This window comes from Patagioenas fasciata, chromosome 2 (genome assembly GCF_037038585.1).
Source record: "Patagioenas fasciata isolate bPatFas1 chromosome 2, bPatFas1.hap1, whole genome shotgun sequence".
NCBI classification, from domain to species: Eukaryota; Metazoa; Chordata; class Aves; order Columbiformes; family Columbidae; genus Patagioenas; species Patagioenas fasciata.
Window position 1 is genome coordinate 112189257 of NC_092521.1, and position 17367 is coordinate 112206623.

At 39.9% G+C, this 17367-nt stretch overlaps 1 protein-coding gene across 2 annotated transcripts in view; it reads right to left on the reverse strand.

The window, feature by feature from the left end:
- ITGA9 (integrin subunit alpha 9) overlaps window positions 1-17367 on the reverse strand; it is a 223676-nt gene that overhangs the window by 46427 nt on the left and 159882 nt on the right. For both annotated transcript variants that reach the window (XM_071804740.1, XM_065830650.2), the window contains exons 19-23: window positions 10697-10783; window positions 9809-9888; window positions 6412-6501; window positions 3578-3686; window positions 720-827 (exon numbers count right to left, since the gene is read on the reverse strand). In XM_071804740.1, the coding sequence (XP_071660841.1) occupies window positions 720-827; window positions 3578-3686; window positions 6412-6501; window positions 9809-9888; window positions 10697-10783 (474 nt within the window). The remainder of the gene's footprint in view (window positions 1-719; window positions 828-3577; window positions 3687-6411; window positions 6502-9808; window positions 9889-10696; window positions 10784-17367) is intronic.

The following is a 17367-nucleotide window of genomic DNA, read 5'->3' on the forward strand; positions in this document are numbered from 1 at the left end:
TTTATCTTAGTAGTGAGGTTTTCCTCTCTTGGTCACCACAGTATAAATGTTGGTATTTTGGTGGTTTTACAAAAGCATTGAAAGTAATAAATAAATATTAGAAATGAAATCTAAGAACATATCTCCTTTATCACAATTTATTTTGATTTTCTTTGTAGTTGACACAAAATCATCTTTTGAAAAACATTGTGTTTAAAGAATAAATTTCTCTATTACTTACATTTGTTAAAAGAACACTCAGAGCAAATTATATAACATGGACCACAGAAGAATAGATATAAATAATGTATTCAGATCTAGCTAATTTTTTTGCAGATAAGCACAGAAAGAAATAGGGAATGTGAATCAACCCGGTAACATATCCTGCTGATGTTACATACACCCTTTAATCCGGGAGGACTCTCATTAAAACTCAATCCTCTTTGCAGATGTGTCTCGGGCAAGTGCTCTCCGCATTTCCTTCAGGATTAGCCTGACCTAGTTTTACACTGCATTGTAGGAAACCAGGAACACACAACCAGCTGCTTGCCCCAGGTGAGGGACAGCAGTCAGCGGCTGGAGGGGCTCAGCTGCTTATGATGATCTGGCCACAGACACAAAGAACCTTTTATTGTCTAAAAAAGCAACTGATTCATCTAGTTCTGCTGGACTTTTTTTGTTTCAGTCATCGATAGCTTTCAGTGCCTCTCTGAGCTCAGAACACATCATGCCATACTCACCATCATCTGCTGAATGTGAAATATTTCAGCTCCAGTGCCAGAGAGACGGTTTGGAAATGAAATGTCAAGAAAAGCTCCAGGGAGAGTGCTTGGTCCAGCATTGTAAACCTATATGACAAAGATATAAATGTATTAAAAAAATAATAAAATTACACAAATGACTGCTCATAAAACTACTGTAGAACTAAAGCTGGGAGTATAGATAAATTTGCAAAGATTCAAATACTATGCAAGTTTTTCAATGTCTTCAAACTAAGACTTCATTTGTAAGTATCAGGATGAAGTCAGAGGTTAAGCTTATCTTTAGTCTTAGCCTTAGGCACAGTCCTTAGCTTCCCTTAGTCTTTAGGCACAGCTCATATATCAAGTGACAGGCAGTTCTGCAGGATAATTACCAGCCATCAATACAAATAACATGAGTTTTCTACCTTTTATACAGAGACACTGCTAACAGCCTTTGAGTGTTTTGGTTACACCATTCAGAAGACTGTAAGAAATATTGCTGTCTCGGTTAATATTCTCATTTCCATCTGGTAACCACTGTATTACATTCTGCATATGTTTTCCTTATGGAGCAGAAGTCAAAGTAATGATGATTGTGACTACCAAACTGAGGGTTTGCCGAAGGAGTTGCCAGGAAATGCATGTCAATAACTTCCATTCAAGTTCTGGGGTTTCCAATTAAAAGAAACCCTTAGTGGAAAACATTGACTTCCTACCAAACACCCCACACGTTCTCAACAAAAACTCAAAGAATTTCCAGTCCACCACTGAAACTTGTCCAGTGAAAATTCCAAAATTTGTGGGATTTTGCTGAAAATAAACAATCCATGGAAAAATGTCAATGAAAAGAAGTTTTCGTGTCTATCTACCTTTTTTTTAATCAGGAAAAATATTTCCTCATTGTTTCTAACAAACATATAAATGCATACAGTAAAAACATGAAGTCCATTAGAATATTTATCCCCACTGAGATAGTCCTGTCAAAAGATATAGCAATCAGTAGCTAATTGTGCAAAGTACAAATATTAAAACCAACAGGTTTTCATTCTTTAAACACTGTTTATGTTTGACGAAATGCCTGACTGATAAAGAGAATCGGTTCACAATGCCAAATCCTTACAAAAACCCTGAGGCTGAAGGCAGGGGGAAAAATCCCACTACAATGGAGCATGATAAATGCTGCTTGAAATACAAACATAATGTTTCATGTTAGACATTTAAAAAAAAACTTGATTATCTCACTAAGATCAGATATAAGAGTTAAGGTAGAAAAGACATTTTAATTGCACAGCTTGTTACCTCCCAAAAATGATACATAGATCTGTTTTCTTATTCATGTTGGACATGGTATAGATTTTTACATATAAAACCAGCGATAAAACCCCATGTTTTTGTAAATAATTTCTTTCATGGTGAAGAAACTACTCTGTTTCTCCATCTGGAGAAGTTTAATAAATGGCAGGCAAATCACTAAAAACAATTTAACAAACCATGCTTTGCCCATTATGAAACTCTACCCCTTCTCTCTGACACACACATTTATGAGGTTTACCACATTACAGGAGAGCAGATCTGTGACTTGTTATATTATAATTTTCTGCTTCTATATGGAAAAAATATTATTAATATTGAAAACTTGCAAGTTTAAGAGAGATGAGGATGGTTCAGGACAAGTGGTGGCTCTGCCAATATATTGATTCTCTGTCCCTTATCTGTTATCACTTTGTTTCCTTAAAAATATTCATCTAGTTAAAGCATTAGTACATCTGTTCTTTATCTGTTTTTAACCAATAACTGGCTGGGGGCAAGGAGAGGAGGTAAGAGGGAGACCTATAAACCCCCAAGAATGAAATCAGAATCACAAGAATTAATAGCCTGGTTCACAAAAGCTTTAATGTCCTGAAATCCTGCTTTCACTTCTTTTCAGTAAATAGCTAAGGGCACTGCATGACAGTGGGGGCTTAATTGCTCTGGACCACAGTCTGTCCACGGAGGAAGACATGTGTTACTCATTATGAGCTGAGTGGCATTCGTGCCTCGGAGAAAAGAAAAGGGGAAAAAAGGCGAAAGACTGTTTTTCACAACAAATTATTCCCCCACCTCTGCATGATTTATCATTCCCTAGTTCCATCTAGTGGTCAAAAAAAAATTCAAGTGTTTGTAATAGATATGGCCACGGCAGTGAGACAAGTTCATTTTGGCTGCATTGCAAAGTTTGTTAAAATATATCATCCATATGTTTTGCCACATCAGGAACCCATCTAACTGCCATGTGAAATGTGATCTATGGATAATCCTTGAATAACACTGAGATGCTATGAGGCATAAAATGAAACCTTCTCACCCCTGTCTTTTTAGTGTCACAGTCTTTTCCTTGTGCTGTGCTCTTTATCAGTAGCTCTATAAACATTTTCATACCAGGGGCATTTAGCAAGTCTGAATCCCTTGCACAGGTATGTGTTTGTTTGGATGGATAAAGGCTTCCCACTCTTCTGCTAAATGATCACGATACTAAAAGGAATTACTCCTCCCTTTTGAAGCTGTGACTGTATCAAAGATGTGGCACTTGAGTAACCACAGCTCTTTACTCAGCTAGTGATGAAAGGTAAAACAAAAAAAAATGGTAGCACCTTCATTCCTATGGAAGTGTGATTCCCTATTTGCAATTCTGTTATAATATATCCAGATAAGGAAATATACCATCCCCACATGCTGCAAATATGGCACCATCAAGAACATATTGCACAGAATACCGTGATTTAGAAACATGTACCAAAGCCCATACTACACTCAGAATAAAAGAGATATAAAACCAGAATGTGCTGTCAAGGAGTCAAAATAAGGATCAGGTTTACCTGCAGTGTGAAGTTGAGAGACTGGAAAAGGCATTCATTGTTTTCCAACTGAACAAAGTTGGATGTTTCCACAGAATCACCATAGAAAAACGAAGTAGGGAAGACTTCTCTGAAAGATCAAGACCGATTTATTAAACTGGGTTTGCCACCAAAATTAAATGTATTTGTGGCAAGCTGAAATGCATCGCTTGCTTTCTGGTCATGTGAAATTCTATGGGACCATTTTAGATTAACTTATTATTTGTCATTTGATTTCCTCTTGACAACAGTAGACTACAGAAGCAGCATCTCAACTGATCCAGGTTAACGCCCCATCATTGAAGCAGACTTCTTTTGATTACTTATCGTATATTCTCTTCTACTTTCCTATCACAAAACCTCTCTCCAGGGCCCACTGCCATGGATGATTTGTGCAAGCTTGTGTAACACAGGAAATCATTGCACTACCAAGTTAATCGAAAGAAACAGTTACTAATAGGAATATTTTCAGTTACATATTCACTAAAGTGACATTTAAATTTTATCTACCATTTACATACCATTGCAAGAATAAACACTTCATTAATTATCTGAGCTTCACTACCTTTATGATTAGCAGATGATTAAAGGGAAGAGTAAAGGGGGGTATAACTTGCTTTCAACAACAGTGGCACAGACCCAGTCTCCTCAACCACTGTTATCATCTTATTGCAAAGAAAAACACAGTAGAGTTTTATCAGAAAAGATTTGGAAGCACAAAACAGTACCTGGAAATCCTACAGAAGAGGACTAGGAGTGCTTTAAGCGTCCTTTGTGCCTCCTAATCTGAGGCTGCTCCACTAGTTGTAAAAGGTTCTGGTATAATTTCAGACAAACCTTGGTGAGAGACTGCCTAAAACTCTGCCTCCTATCTAGGCTGTCATTTTGGGTCAGAGTTTTTTGAGAAGGATTTTAAGCCCGTTTGGGTACATTTCATTTTTTCCTGCCTGCTTCCTAAGCCAGGGATTTCTAGGGGAAACAGTGAGAGACAGATTTACTCCTCCCATTTACGGCATTGTGCCAGAAGGCTCCTCCCAAACATGGTACAAGCCCTTCCGGGGCTGTGACCAGGGATGAAATTTGCTCTTGTAGACTCAAATGCAGGGCAGCTAATAAAAATGTACTTTAAAAAGACACTGTCCAAAAAAGAATATTACTAATATTACCGTGCCTGGGAATGTAGTGCCCTCCAATAAACCCAACTTTCCCCTGGTAGTTGGACATTTCTGTGAACTTGAATTTACTAAGTCTTGTCTATAAGAAAGAAAAAAATAATCCACATAGTCAGTTGAGTGGGGTTTATGGATTCAGAGACCTTGTCCTTTAAAAAATACATTCTGAAGAGAAAGAAAAGAGCCCAATTTTTATCACTTTTTTGGTATGCAGCATTCTGTAGGTGACAGAGATCTAAAGACACAGAACAAAGCATTCATATCTGTAAAGCTGTACAAAAATTGATCTGCAAAGCATGCAGAAGCAAGGGGTATAGAGTTAAATTTCTACACAATCTGTAACAATGAAAGCATCCAAAAACTTCTGAGACTGTACTTTCAATATAGAGGAGATTTTTGGCCTTGTTAATCATCTTGTGAGGTCTGACAGCACTCTTCACTTCTCTGAGCAGGCTCAAGCCATTCTGACTATTTTAGCCATCATTAAGAGATTTTATTCCTATGCAACAAGAGAGGAAAACAGCTTTATGTGGTAAAACCCAGACTGGTTTATGAATCTGAGTTTACCCAGCTTTTCAGTCAAATCACATGTCAGTGCCTACATGTGTGTTCCCACAGTGTGGCTACACACATGTTCCTACAGTGCCACACAGTGTTCCTACACATGTAGCACGCTGGTCAAGGGATCTTTGACTTCCACTGATGTCAACCTGTATGGGTCATTTAAACAACACATATTCCCTGGGGGCTGCCATCAGTGGCAGCTAGAACAGACACTGACCTCTTGGGGACACTGCTGATGAGTTTTTGCTTTCCCAGTTTAGGAACAAATGTCAACTTTCTCAGTCTACATGGATGCTAAGTCACCTCCAGTTACCAGGTCCCCCATTTCCAACTGAAGCACTGCTATACTAGAGGAAGATCGGTCTGTTGGGACTGGCCACAAATCTTTCATTCTGGATTGCAATACAGAGGTGGAAAGGAAGACCCCTGAGTACAAAGGCAGGAACTCGCACATGGGCAGCCCTGGGGAGAGGGCAACAGCTGTGTGTTAAACAAGATTTTCAGTCAAAGGGTGAGTGATGTTCCTCGGTTGGTACTTGGACGCCTCACAGGCTAGGGAGCAGAGGGAGTGGGAAAAAGAACAGAAGCTAATCCTGATTGTGAAATTAAACAGAAAGGCGAACAGCTAGACTCCACCAAGCTCCTGAAAATCCCAGAACATTTGACCCTAACCTTTGGCCTGGTGATTCTCAACCACATCCTTAAATACATACCCTAAACAACAAGATGTGATTTACTTGTTCTGTTTTTATTTTATTTGAAGGTACGTCATATCTACAGAATCACATGAATTCAAATATCACTAAAATACCTACTCTAAATATGATGGCAAATAATTAGCATTAGCTAGAAAGAGGTAAGAAAGAAATACAGTGTTGGAATGAAAGGCATGGACAAATAAAATTCACAGATAACTAAAGAGGTTGTCTGTATTTCCAGAGCCTGGGAAACAGGAAAAAAGCAAGAGTCTGTCTACATGTAAACAAAGACAAGAATTCAGTTTTTCATTGGAGGAGACTCAGATGTTATTGTTAGGATTATTATTATTTTTGTTGTTTTCATTTGGTGATTGGTACTTACCCTGTGATAGATGAGTCCACTTCATGCATCAGGGGTACTGAAAGGGTTAGAGTATTATCATGCAGAGATTCAGTCCGTTCTAGGTTTCCACTGCGCCAGAAAGGAAAAATAAACATGCTGTAAATCGACATCCTTTGCAATATATCACACAGTTTCACAGCTACAGCTACCATCTCTCTGCCTTGTACTCCCAGCTTATTTGAGTGATGTCAGCTCTCCTTAAGAAGCCTCTTAAAGATTAAGAGTTACCTTTGTTCATCCCACCTTGAAAAGGGCACACACATGAAGCACATGTTTTGCAGCTGCTTCTCTGAGGTGGTGACACAATCAGGTTCACACCAAAAAGCCTATTTTGAAGCAAGGTGTGAATTCAAATAGCAGCGTGAAGCTACAGTAGCCATCATACACAGTGGAAACACGGACATTTGGATTTCAGTGCCAAGGTTCATTTTCTCCCAGCCTGACTGTATGTCAGTTTGGGAGGAATACACACACCCCACAGAGAGTCTTGACTCAGTAAATGAAACTGTGCTTTCATTGTACCTGCATTGTACCACAGCACCAATTTGGTGCCATTACAGGCAGCTTTCTAGGTTAGACCCTCGTACTGAACTGGTTGTAACCTCTCAGCAGTTCCAGTCCCTCTTCCCATGTTTAGCTGCCAAAATGAAAGCCCCTCGATTTCACATTTTCAAAGGCAGTTGCCTCAACTGGTCAAAAGCAGAAGGAAGAAAGATAAAAGAGAGCAATCACCTATCATTTGAGCTAATTTCAGCGTGGACACTTATGTATAAAGTCTGGGAAAGGTTCGTGAAATGCAAGTCCAACAAGCAAAATTGTAATTCTAATTCTGATGGTGAGTCTGCTTGGTGGGTGACAACTCAGAAGAACAATCTTGAAAGATGTGTCACATATATTTCCAGTTTCTTCAGCAGTGACACTGGAATCACTTTTGCCTTGCAGTTAATTGGATTTACTCACAAATCAAACTGGCAAAATAAAAGCTATGGTCCTGTTTATGTAAGAACAGTATCACTGAGACAGCAGGCAGTAACATCTCAAGTGATACCATGCAGATTGTGAGTTGCTCAGATTACAAAAACAGAGCCTGCTGACTACATACATACATAGATATAGATCAGCTTTCTGCAACTGACACATTGGCCACGTCTCTAATAAAACTATGGCCCAGATGGAAAAACCCACAAACTTTAAAGTCCCAGGAAAAAAAAACTAATAAAAGCTTTTCCTCTGCAGAAGCTCAAAGAAGAGTCCAAAACTGAGACATTTTTTGTCCAACACAAATACCAATATACCATGGTGGCAAGCAGAGTAAGAAAGTATAACTCCATATACAGTTCACAGGTATGTGCTTATCTATTTGAAATGGAGCAAAGGTACTGACAGAAAAGGACAATATCGGTGACTCTAGCTCTAGCAAAATAGTTCACGTCAGGAAGCACAAAAGAGTTTTTAGGGTTTTTTTGGTGTTGGGTTTTAAAAAATTACTATTTTATTTATTAAAAAAAATAAAAGAGCAAATGTAATGTAATGTTTAGTCCTTTTGCCAACTGATCTCTCACACTACTGAACCAGTCTCTTGTTACAGATGCTACTGCCAAATTTGCAGCTTCAAGGGACAGGCTTAAATGACCACATGAAGAGAAATACTTACTTTCCCATGACAACGTGGCATAGCTTCTCTGCGTCCAGCCATTTCTGCCAGACTAGCTCCAGTTTTGTGTGGAAACAATGTGCCCACTCATTGCAGTCTGGCCACAGCACAGACACTTCCTCACCATTTCCTTATCACTGACTTTACCCCAGGGCTCCCTGCAGCTCTTGTGGTTGAAAGATTTTATTACACTTGACAGCAAGGGAATTGAGCAATTTGCCCAAAGTCACAGAGAAAATGAGGGTAATCAGCACTGGGACCTGCACTGTTGTCTTTGGAGGTTCAGCTGAATCCTTCAAAACACAACTGTCCTCCCATCCATCCTTGTGAAATCAGAAACTTTCTCTTAACCTCTCTGAGCATTCACACTATGTGTACAAACTGCTATTTAATTAATTCTTTGCTCCACCTAAAGGAACTGACTAACCCTTCTCACTAGTAGGGCACAGAAACCTGAGGAGCAGGGTTATAGAGGAAAGCCCAGTGCTATCTAGGGCATGGAAATTAGAGGTACAATCTGGAAAACACTAGCTGGGCAAATTTAAAACAGCGAAGGCCCACATTTGCACCAGCTGGCATTCACCTAGCAGATCCTGATGCATCTTCCTCACCTAGAAGCATCACATCTAAACACACAATGAATTTCCCCTCATGGAAAATAAAACTGCTGTAACATGCAATACATGGTCTTGCCACTGTGATGTGAGGTCTCACTTTCAGTGTTTCATACCAGCCCTACATGCTGCAGGATCTTGTTGCCACCTACAGCTGTTACTGCAGGGGACGACTACGCCTTATGAGATCAGTCACTCAGCAATTGCTACATCTCATCTCTCGTCTCCAGCTGGCTGGTGGGGTGTCATCAAATTGGCGAGGAGAATTCAGGCTGGAGATCCCGATTTTGACACAGGAGAGTATGCAGTAAGTAGAAGCAGGAACCAGCCACACACGCAGTACATCAGAGCAGTGGTTCATGGCCCAGGTTAATGCAGCTGTGCTGATATAATTTCCCATACACACCCCAACAATGCCTGTGAGTGAAACATCCACAGACTCTGCTTTTTCGTGGCACATCATCTTAGGGGGCACAGAGCATGTGTCACTCCTTTTATTCTGCCTGAGATAAAACCCTTTGCAAGCATAGCTGGCATCACCCTACTTCAATGCCTGCTCCAAGTGCCCTTGGGAAGTACCCTATTCAGCTGTTTCACACAGTCTGTCATATCTCGCTGAAGATCCAGAAGGAGAAAAAATAGACATGCAACTTTGGAAACTGTCAGTGAGATCCCTGACCATCTGATGAAAGCATTTATCTTTTCTGGTTGGCATCCAAGTATGCTTATTTCATTCAAATGCTGGAACAAATGGGTCTGCCTGGTGCTGATCGTCAACTGCAGCTGAGCTGAGCTTGATACAGGGCCCAGAGGGATGGGCACAGAAACACAAGGGCCTTCCGAATGAGAGAACACAAAATGCTCCTTCCGAATTGCAACTGCCTGGTAAAGAAAGCCTACGTGTGAACCTACCTCATTTTTCAGGAAGTTGCATCACATGGTTCCTCTATATTATCAAAATACATGCATTTAGCCCCAGTAATTTAACCTCATTTACTACACATGCATGTGCCTACAACTAATATCACACAACTGTCAAGCATATACAATGCACACTTCATGTGACAATGAGTATCCAAGCAATCGAGATATATAAAGGTTCCCTTACCTTTGGGCAGTGACAAGGAAGGTAAGCGTTTCTTCCTGCCCAGACAAGTGGCTTGTGTCAAAGATCACACTGAACTCATACTGCACAAAGAAAAAGCAGTATTTAGAGACACTGTATGTTGCTTCAAATTTATTTATTCTGAAACTTCACATGTTTTACTGACCTAGCTGTATTTTCATACATGTAAGAGACCATCCTCTACTGCAGAGTAGCTTTTAAATCTTAGCACTTGTGTCTCTGTTCAAATACTTACAAAGTCCAATTTTTCCTTCATTGTGAAAAGGCCTTTACTAGAATTGCCATTCAATAATATTTCTTGAGGAGATCATCTGTCAGGGGAAGAGACTTCCAGTATAAGGGGATCGCTACCTGAAACTACTTCAGCACCAGTCTATCAATCTATATATTTACTTGCTGGTGAAGAGAGATCTTTTGGGAGAATAAAGATCATGCCATAGGCCTTCATCTTCTAGTACTGCACAAAACATTCTTTAAAAGCTACCATGAAACCATAATATGAAAAAGTCATTAAGACCTTTCCATTGTAATATGTGTAAATTCAGTTGCTGTTTAATGTGAGAGAAAGCAAAAATAAAAACAGAATGAGACAACATAAATAAGAGTCCCTTTCTAATTTTCTGCAGCGGAAATATATAAGTTTTTCATAGCTGCAGCTTTTGCATTGTTTTTCATGAGCATTGTGTTGCTAGACACAGGGTACTGTCACTGGCTCTGCCTGGTGGGAAAGAGGACGGCTATCCTCCGTAACTCTGAAAGGCCTGAATATCTGTGTTAGAAAGCTACAGAAAGCATCAGTCACAGACATTTAACAGAGCAGTTGCCCTTTCAGCCACTCTTTGGAGACGAATGCAAACATCACAACATTACCCTAGATTTCGATCTCATGAAAGGAAATCCCACGCTGCATTTGAGGAAGTCTGATTCCAACAATTCACAGGCAATGCCCAGCTCCTCCTGTAAGAAAACAGAAAACACCATGAGATGATAGATCTGGGGAGAAAAGGAGGATTACTAACAAATACCATTGCGATGAAGCATCTTAGAAATCTAAACATTTCCCACCATAGCACTGTTATTCCCAGAAAACTAATACTCATTGAATAAGGAAAAGTGCAGTGTTGCACTTCCTCACGTCACCTCAGTCCGATCAGTGCTGGAAAGAAGGCAACCATCAGAACATCACTCTGAGAGACAGATCAGAGGGAAATACTGCATGACTAAAAACACTGGAGTCAGGGGATCCACCCAAATTTCTTGGCTAACTCAGACTGTCAGTTGTTCCCTCTGCTCATTAAAAGCCAGCTTTCCAATGGTTCAGACTACAGATTCCCCAAGGTAGTTTTTCCAGATGCCAGTATCACAAAGAGAAAACTGTGTTGGGTGACAGCAACCAAACCATGCCATGCACAGATGCTGGAGACAACAGTCATTTGGTCTTGGCATCATTCACTGCCCTGATCTCTTTCTCTGGTCCACAGGATGAATCATGCTGATATGGATACCAGCCTTCTTTAGTGATACAATGTTAGCATAGATAAAGTAGAAGGATTAACCTCTCCTCATACTAAACAATGACAGACTATCAACATTGTCAATAATACAAATGAAAAAAAAAAACAACAGCCCTATTCTGCTTGACTGGTGACTCCATTAAAACAATAAACATGCTTTTTTCGAACTCAAAGTGTTTCATCGTTTCATAAAATGTAAGTGTCTGGCTCCAGGTTTGCAGGCCCTCATCTCCACGTCATCCAAGAACAGTTTTGTGTTCTGTCACTGTGAACAACTTTGTCTCACTAAATTTCAGGTTTTGCATTAAATTCCACAATCTGATACGCACTTTTAGGTGCCTACATAGTAACTGATCGCTACACGATCTCAGTCCCAGCACTCCTATCAAAGTCAAAGGATGTAGAAAACAGCTCAGCAGATCAAATGTAGATGTTTAGTTTAACTGGACTGAGTACCTCTCTAGGTCCTAGTATTGCCTAGATCATCATTGGAGCTATGGTATTGATGTTATGCAGCTACAATATGAGTGCCTAAATTAAGACACCTAAGTCTAGAAATTAACTTTGTAGCTGAGAATCTCTCAGCTACAGGACATATGATTTTTTTGGCCTATTTTCAGTATTTACAGCAGTTGATGAAGCCCAGGCTCTGTCTGCTTATGCACATTTCCCAAATCACTTCAAATACGAGTTCTGCTTTAAACATGCACTTAGAATTAATCATTTACATGAGTTCCATTCTCAGCTGGAACAAGCATGTGTGGAACTAGATTCCTGAACCGCGCATTCAGGCTATAAGCATCTCCAAAAAAATGTTTCTCTGCTTTTCACATTCTGACCTGAGTACAGCATTACTGCTCTACAGACATTACTATTACCCTATTACAAGTCTGACAGCATTCAGATTCTTGATCTTTTAACTGCTTCCTGTGGTATCTGAAAGACAACACCTCCTTTAGCTTCAAAATCATGGTTCAAATCAGGACACACATTTATAGAAAATTATAACCCTAATGCTATATCTAACTCAGAGAGTATTTCACTGGTTTCATATGAAAAGAAAATAACATAAGGAAAAAATCCATGGATGCTTGGAGATGCCTGATGGTGTGCTATTACTCCAGTACTGCTCAGATACCAGAGCAGTGGCCTCCACATTCAGCTTTGTTATGGATTTGTTTCCTTGCTATCTTCAGTAGGCTTCTGTTTCTAGAAATACAAAACATGGCACTGCCCAACAAATCAAATATCTAGCTTCAGTTGTACAAAGCTGCCATCCTCTTATGCTGAGTCAGATTTTCTCCTCTATTTAACACAAAATGTCAGAGCAAGTGTTTCATGGTGAAGCATCCCCTTCACTTGCCTTTTCCTCTCAGAAATCTGGGAGGTTCTCCAGTTTATGAGAGTGATCAAGTGAACACAAACTCTGAGCAACTGCATAACCAGACGAAAAATTTCACAGCTGTTTCCTCTGGGAACATTCTCGGTTCCGTTTTGTTCAAATGTCCCTTGTTGTCTAACTGTGGCAACCTATGAACTCTTTCATCAACTCCCAGCCTCTGTTCATTCAAGAGGGGTTTCTATTTACATAGCTGTCTGGTGGTGACAGTGACCAGACAGACACAAGAGGCTGCCTCCTTTCCTCAAGGCCATATGACTTCAGAGATGTCAAAAAACATGATAACAGAACAAACTCTCATCTTGACAATGGAAATAGTGCAGTACTACTTCTTTTTGCACATGGGTGGCTGCCTTTGCAGCCCTGACAGCAGGCAGGCAGATGCCAGTGGTTTTATAATGGTCTGTTAAGGAAATGACAGATAACGTTGCACTGGCTGATTTTGCTGTTGTTGCTTGCAACAGCTTAATGGATGAAGTAAGATTGATTTGAATACCTTCTGGATTCATTAGCAGATTAATGATTAATATTAATACAACATTACTGAAGTTCAGATTGGACATCAGGAAATGGTTCTTCACTGAGAGGGTGGCTGGTCACTGGAACAGGCTCCTCAGGGAAGTGGTCATGGCACCAAATCTGTTGACTTCAAGGAGCATCTGAACAACACTCCTGGTCATATGGTTTAGTTTTAGGTAGTCCTGCAAAGAACAGGGAGTTGGACTCGATGATCCTTATGGGTTCCTTCCAACTTCAGATATTCTATGGTTCTATTGATGCTGCAAAGTCAAATTGTTCAACGCTAGGAAACAGCAGAAATAAGTTTGCCTGCACTACACTGATTCAGCCTTCTGCACATTTCTAAATTACACAGGCCACCCAGAAAACCTTTCCCCTGGACCCCTTTCTTCGCTCTGTGATTAGGATGGAAAAGCTCAGTTAATGTGTAAACATTTTGTTTTTTCTTCACCGCCCACTGTGGCTTCGGGCTTTATTTGCAGTACACTGTTTTGGAGGGAGAGAAAATTGTTTCTTCATGGGGTTTCCTATGGTGTCCAGCTCTGTAGCATGTGTGCACTCTGTAACCACTAAATAAATTCAATTTTCACACTACTCCAGCGAGCTGAAGAGTCGATGTTGTCTTATCTAACAAATAGGGAATGGAAACAGTGCAACTCAGGACTTTCAGAAATTTTGTACACGACTTCTCACTGATGTTAGGTAACACTTTTAGTGTGCAATACTTCTCTATGACAAAATAACCCAGTTTACTGCATGAGTTTCCACAGCAGTTTCTAGTCTGCTTAGAAAACACAGCCAAAGAGGTTGGAAGTTTCCCTTCCAATGAGAGAGGGTGAAGCTTTATCTGGAAAACTTTGTTTCTTTCTGAAATATTTCACAGCATTTCGTATTCTTTGGAGAGTCAATCAGATAAACAGCAAGCTAATTAGCCTAATAGCTGTACTATCACTGTATAATAAATGCAGACCTGGGTATGAGAAACATAAAGCTCAGGCTGGCTCACATTCTGATTCTCAAAGTCCTCCATTGCAGAAAGAAAAGTTCCTGATACTTACAACACGAACAACAGAACACTCAAGTTCTAACTCCATTATAAGGGGCACAGGGGCACATCGGGAAACAACAACTCAAACTAAATCCTATAGCATCATGCCGTCAAACATAATCCCTGGGGTATAACATCTTCATAAGTGATTGAGATGATGGGAGCTCAGAGTATATCTGACTGCAGGCTGACAATGTGGAATGTGCCTTGAAGCAATGTCTCCTCATATTCTGTCCCTAACCCACATGCTATGCGCAGTCAAATCCTTACTGCCCAAAACAACTCAGATACCAAACCAGTAGAAAGTAAGGGGCTCACAGAGTAATCTGCTTCAGACAGATAGACAAGCTAGATCAGGTCAAATGCTTAAAACAGTGTATGCAGCTTGGTCTAGAGAGCATTTTAACATGAGTAAAGCATTTTAACCACATACACGAGATGCTGGATTACGGCATCATCATCTTGCTCTGAAATAACTCAAGAGTTATATCTTTTTGCTGACTTCACCTAGCTGATTATCTGGTGATATGACATGAAACTACCCCAGATTTTCCTCTTTTCCTGTCACAGAGATCACAGCTGGACTGCATGAGCAGCACATGTTTTTCAGGCCACATAAGGCAGGTTATTTCTAAGAAAATAGCTTGCCAGCACCAGAACAGGTCATACCAACTATGTCTTTCACTCTATGTATTTTGGCATTTTAAACTCCAGTCTTCCTTTAATAGTATTTGATGAGCCCAATGTTCTCATGGTACAAAGGCGAGGCCAGTGCCAGTTGGAACACAAAACCAGATTAATTTAGGTATAATCCTGGAAAAGTCTCCCTATTAGAACAAAACCCTGCTCAAAGACAGCTGCTGTTTGTCCCTCCTTCTCCCGAAACAAACATTTTTAGAAGATTTCTTAAATACTGTTTACTTCACCCTTGAAAGGTCCTTTTCAACTTGGTGAGCTGCCAAGTCTAAGGCTTAAAAAGAAGGAAAAGAGAATGCACTAAGAAAACAGTAAGAGAGAGCTGCTTGTGAAAGAAAGGTTGCCTGGCTTTGGATAAAACATAGTCACAGGTCAGAGATTCTGCTTCTGGGAAGAGTCTACATGTTGACACACCAGTACAACATGTTGCTCTTCATTAAGCTCTCTCTTTCTGAATGCAGACAATCAAAACCGGCCACCGTATCTGAAATGGCACAGCCCAAAGAAAGATAAAGGAGCTTCTTCACCTTCACCTTGACTAATTTTTAAAAATCAGATTGCATATGCTTTTTTTTCCAAGGGAATCTCGCATAGCTTGTATGTGATCACTCTGACCCTCCTCTGCCTCACTCATGCCCAATCAAAATCCTTCAACCTCCCTGAATCTGATCTGACAGTTCATATAATCATATTTTATTTTTCCCACCCTTAGAGTCAATAATTTCTTCCCCAAAGGCAGAGCAATTCCTCTGAACTGAAGAGGTCATCAGCATGCTTCCTCAACTTGCCTCATCCCCACCCATGACTGGTTGCAAGCTCCTTGCCCTCAAACATCTCCTTAAGTAATCTCCCCCAGCCCATTAACTCCCCTTCAACAATCTACAGTACCAGGCTTTTATCTATCTGACAACTCTTCTTCCTAATTATGACTATCAGCAAAAGCAAGCAAATATAAAAATACAAATCATTTATGTTATTTTGCACTCATCGGTGCTCTCACAGAGAAGGTGTGAATTCAACTATCCTAACACTCATTTATGACCTGCCAGCTCTCTGCTTTTCTAAGCACACAAGCTACTACTATGTACTACATCTGAAATGTCAACAGGTAGATGCAACAGAACAATACTAAACTTGCAAATGATGGGCCAGATATGGCTCTCTTCTGTTTTTTAATAAAATCATACCAAGGTAGTCAACAGAAAGCTATATTAAGTTCTGAACTTAGGCTAAGTTCAATACTGCACTGAATACTGTTGATTATTTGTGCCAGACTTGATTTCACCCTTTTAAATACTCTTCTGAGTATTCACTCTTGAATGGATTAAAATCACTAATGAAACGCATTGAAAATATTTTCATTGCAGAATTGTTAGGCTAATATGTATATTTTTTAGGAGGGAAACAACAAAAAAAATGAACTTGCGAGAAAATGCATTTACCAGAAGTTTATATTTTTCTTCCCATAGCTGTACTCAAATTAAAGCTTTTCTGTTGTTGTTTAGACGGAAAAATGTCTCCCCTGCAAATCCTGGCCACTAGCACAAATGCTCTGGAACAGAGGAGAAAACGTCTTGGAAGCCTTGATAATATGTTGGCAGAACACTCTTGTTTTGAAGATGTTGATAATTTATTTAACTTATTTGGGGTTTTTTTGATACTGCTGTATGTTTTCCAAAGGGTACAAAAGAAGAATGACAAGAGTGAATACTGAGGAACCCTGCACTTGTTGACAGAGCACTCACTCTTGTTATTGGTTTTCTTGTTCTCTAATGCCTGTGAACCCATTACACTTCACACCACAGGAGACCATGAACAGTATCCGAGAAGTCGTAAAACAAATACACTAAGAAAACACCACAAAGGAGGGCTACTTGCACCATCCACTTCACCCTATGTTAAGTCTCAAAAGTTAAGATACTATGCATCTACCTACTATATACTCTCTAGTATATAAACTTTACAACTAAGTCTCCCTACCTGTTGTTTGGAAATGTAGATTCTCTGATCTGCACTGAAGGTAGAGACTTACATCAGGCACTGGGAAAAATAGTTTTGCTACATTTGTACAGTTTTTTATTCTCATCATGGACCCTGACTTAAAGCACATACTTATACCTCAGTAATTCCAATTTGTGTATCTGGTGAAGAGGGCCACTTTCCCAAATGAGAGTTTAGACGAACATCTGGATGTTTTGTTCCACCCAACAGGATGATTACATGGACCTGCACTGCATTTTAAGAGTGTCTTACTTCAGGGAGATATTACTGGACATATGTATGTTCACAGCTGGTAATCTGCTTCCTATGCACTTAGCTAGCAAAGCCAGGTAGCACAAACACCTCCCACATCAGGAACCTAAAA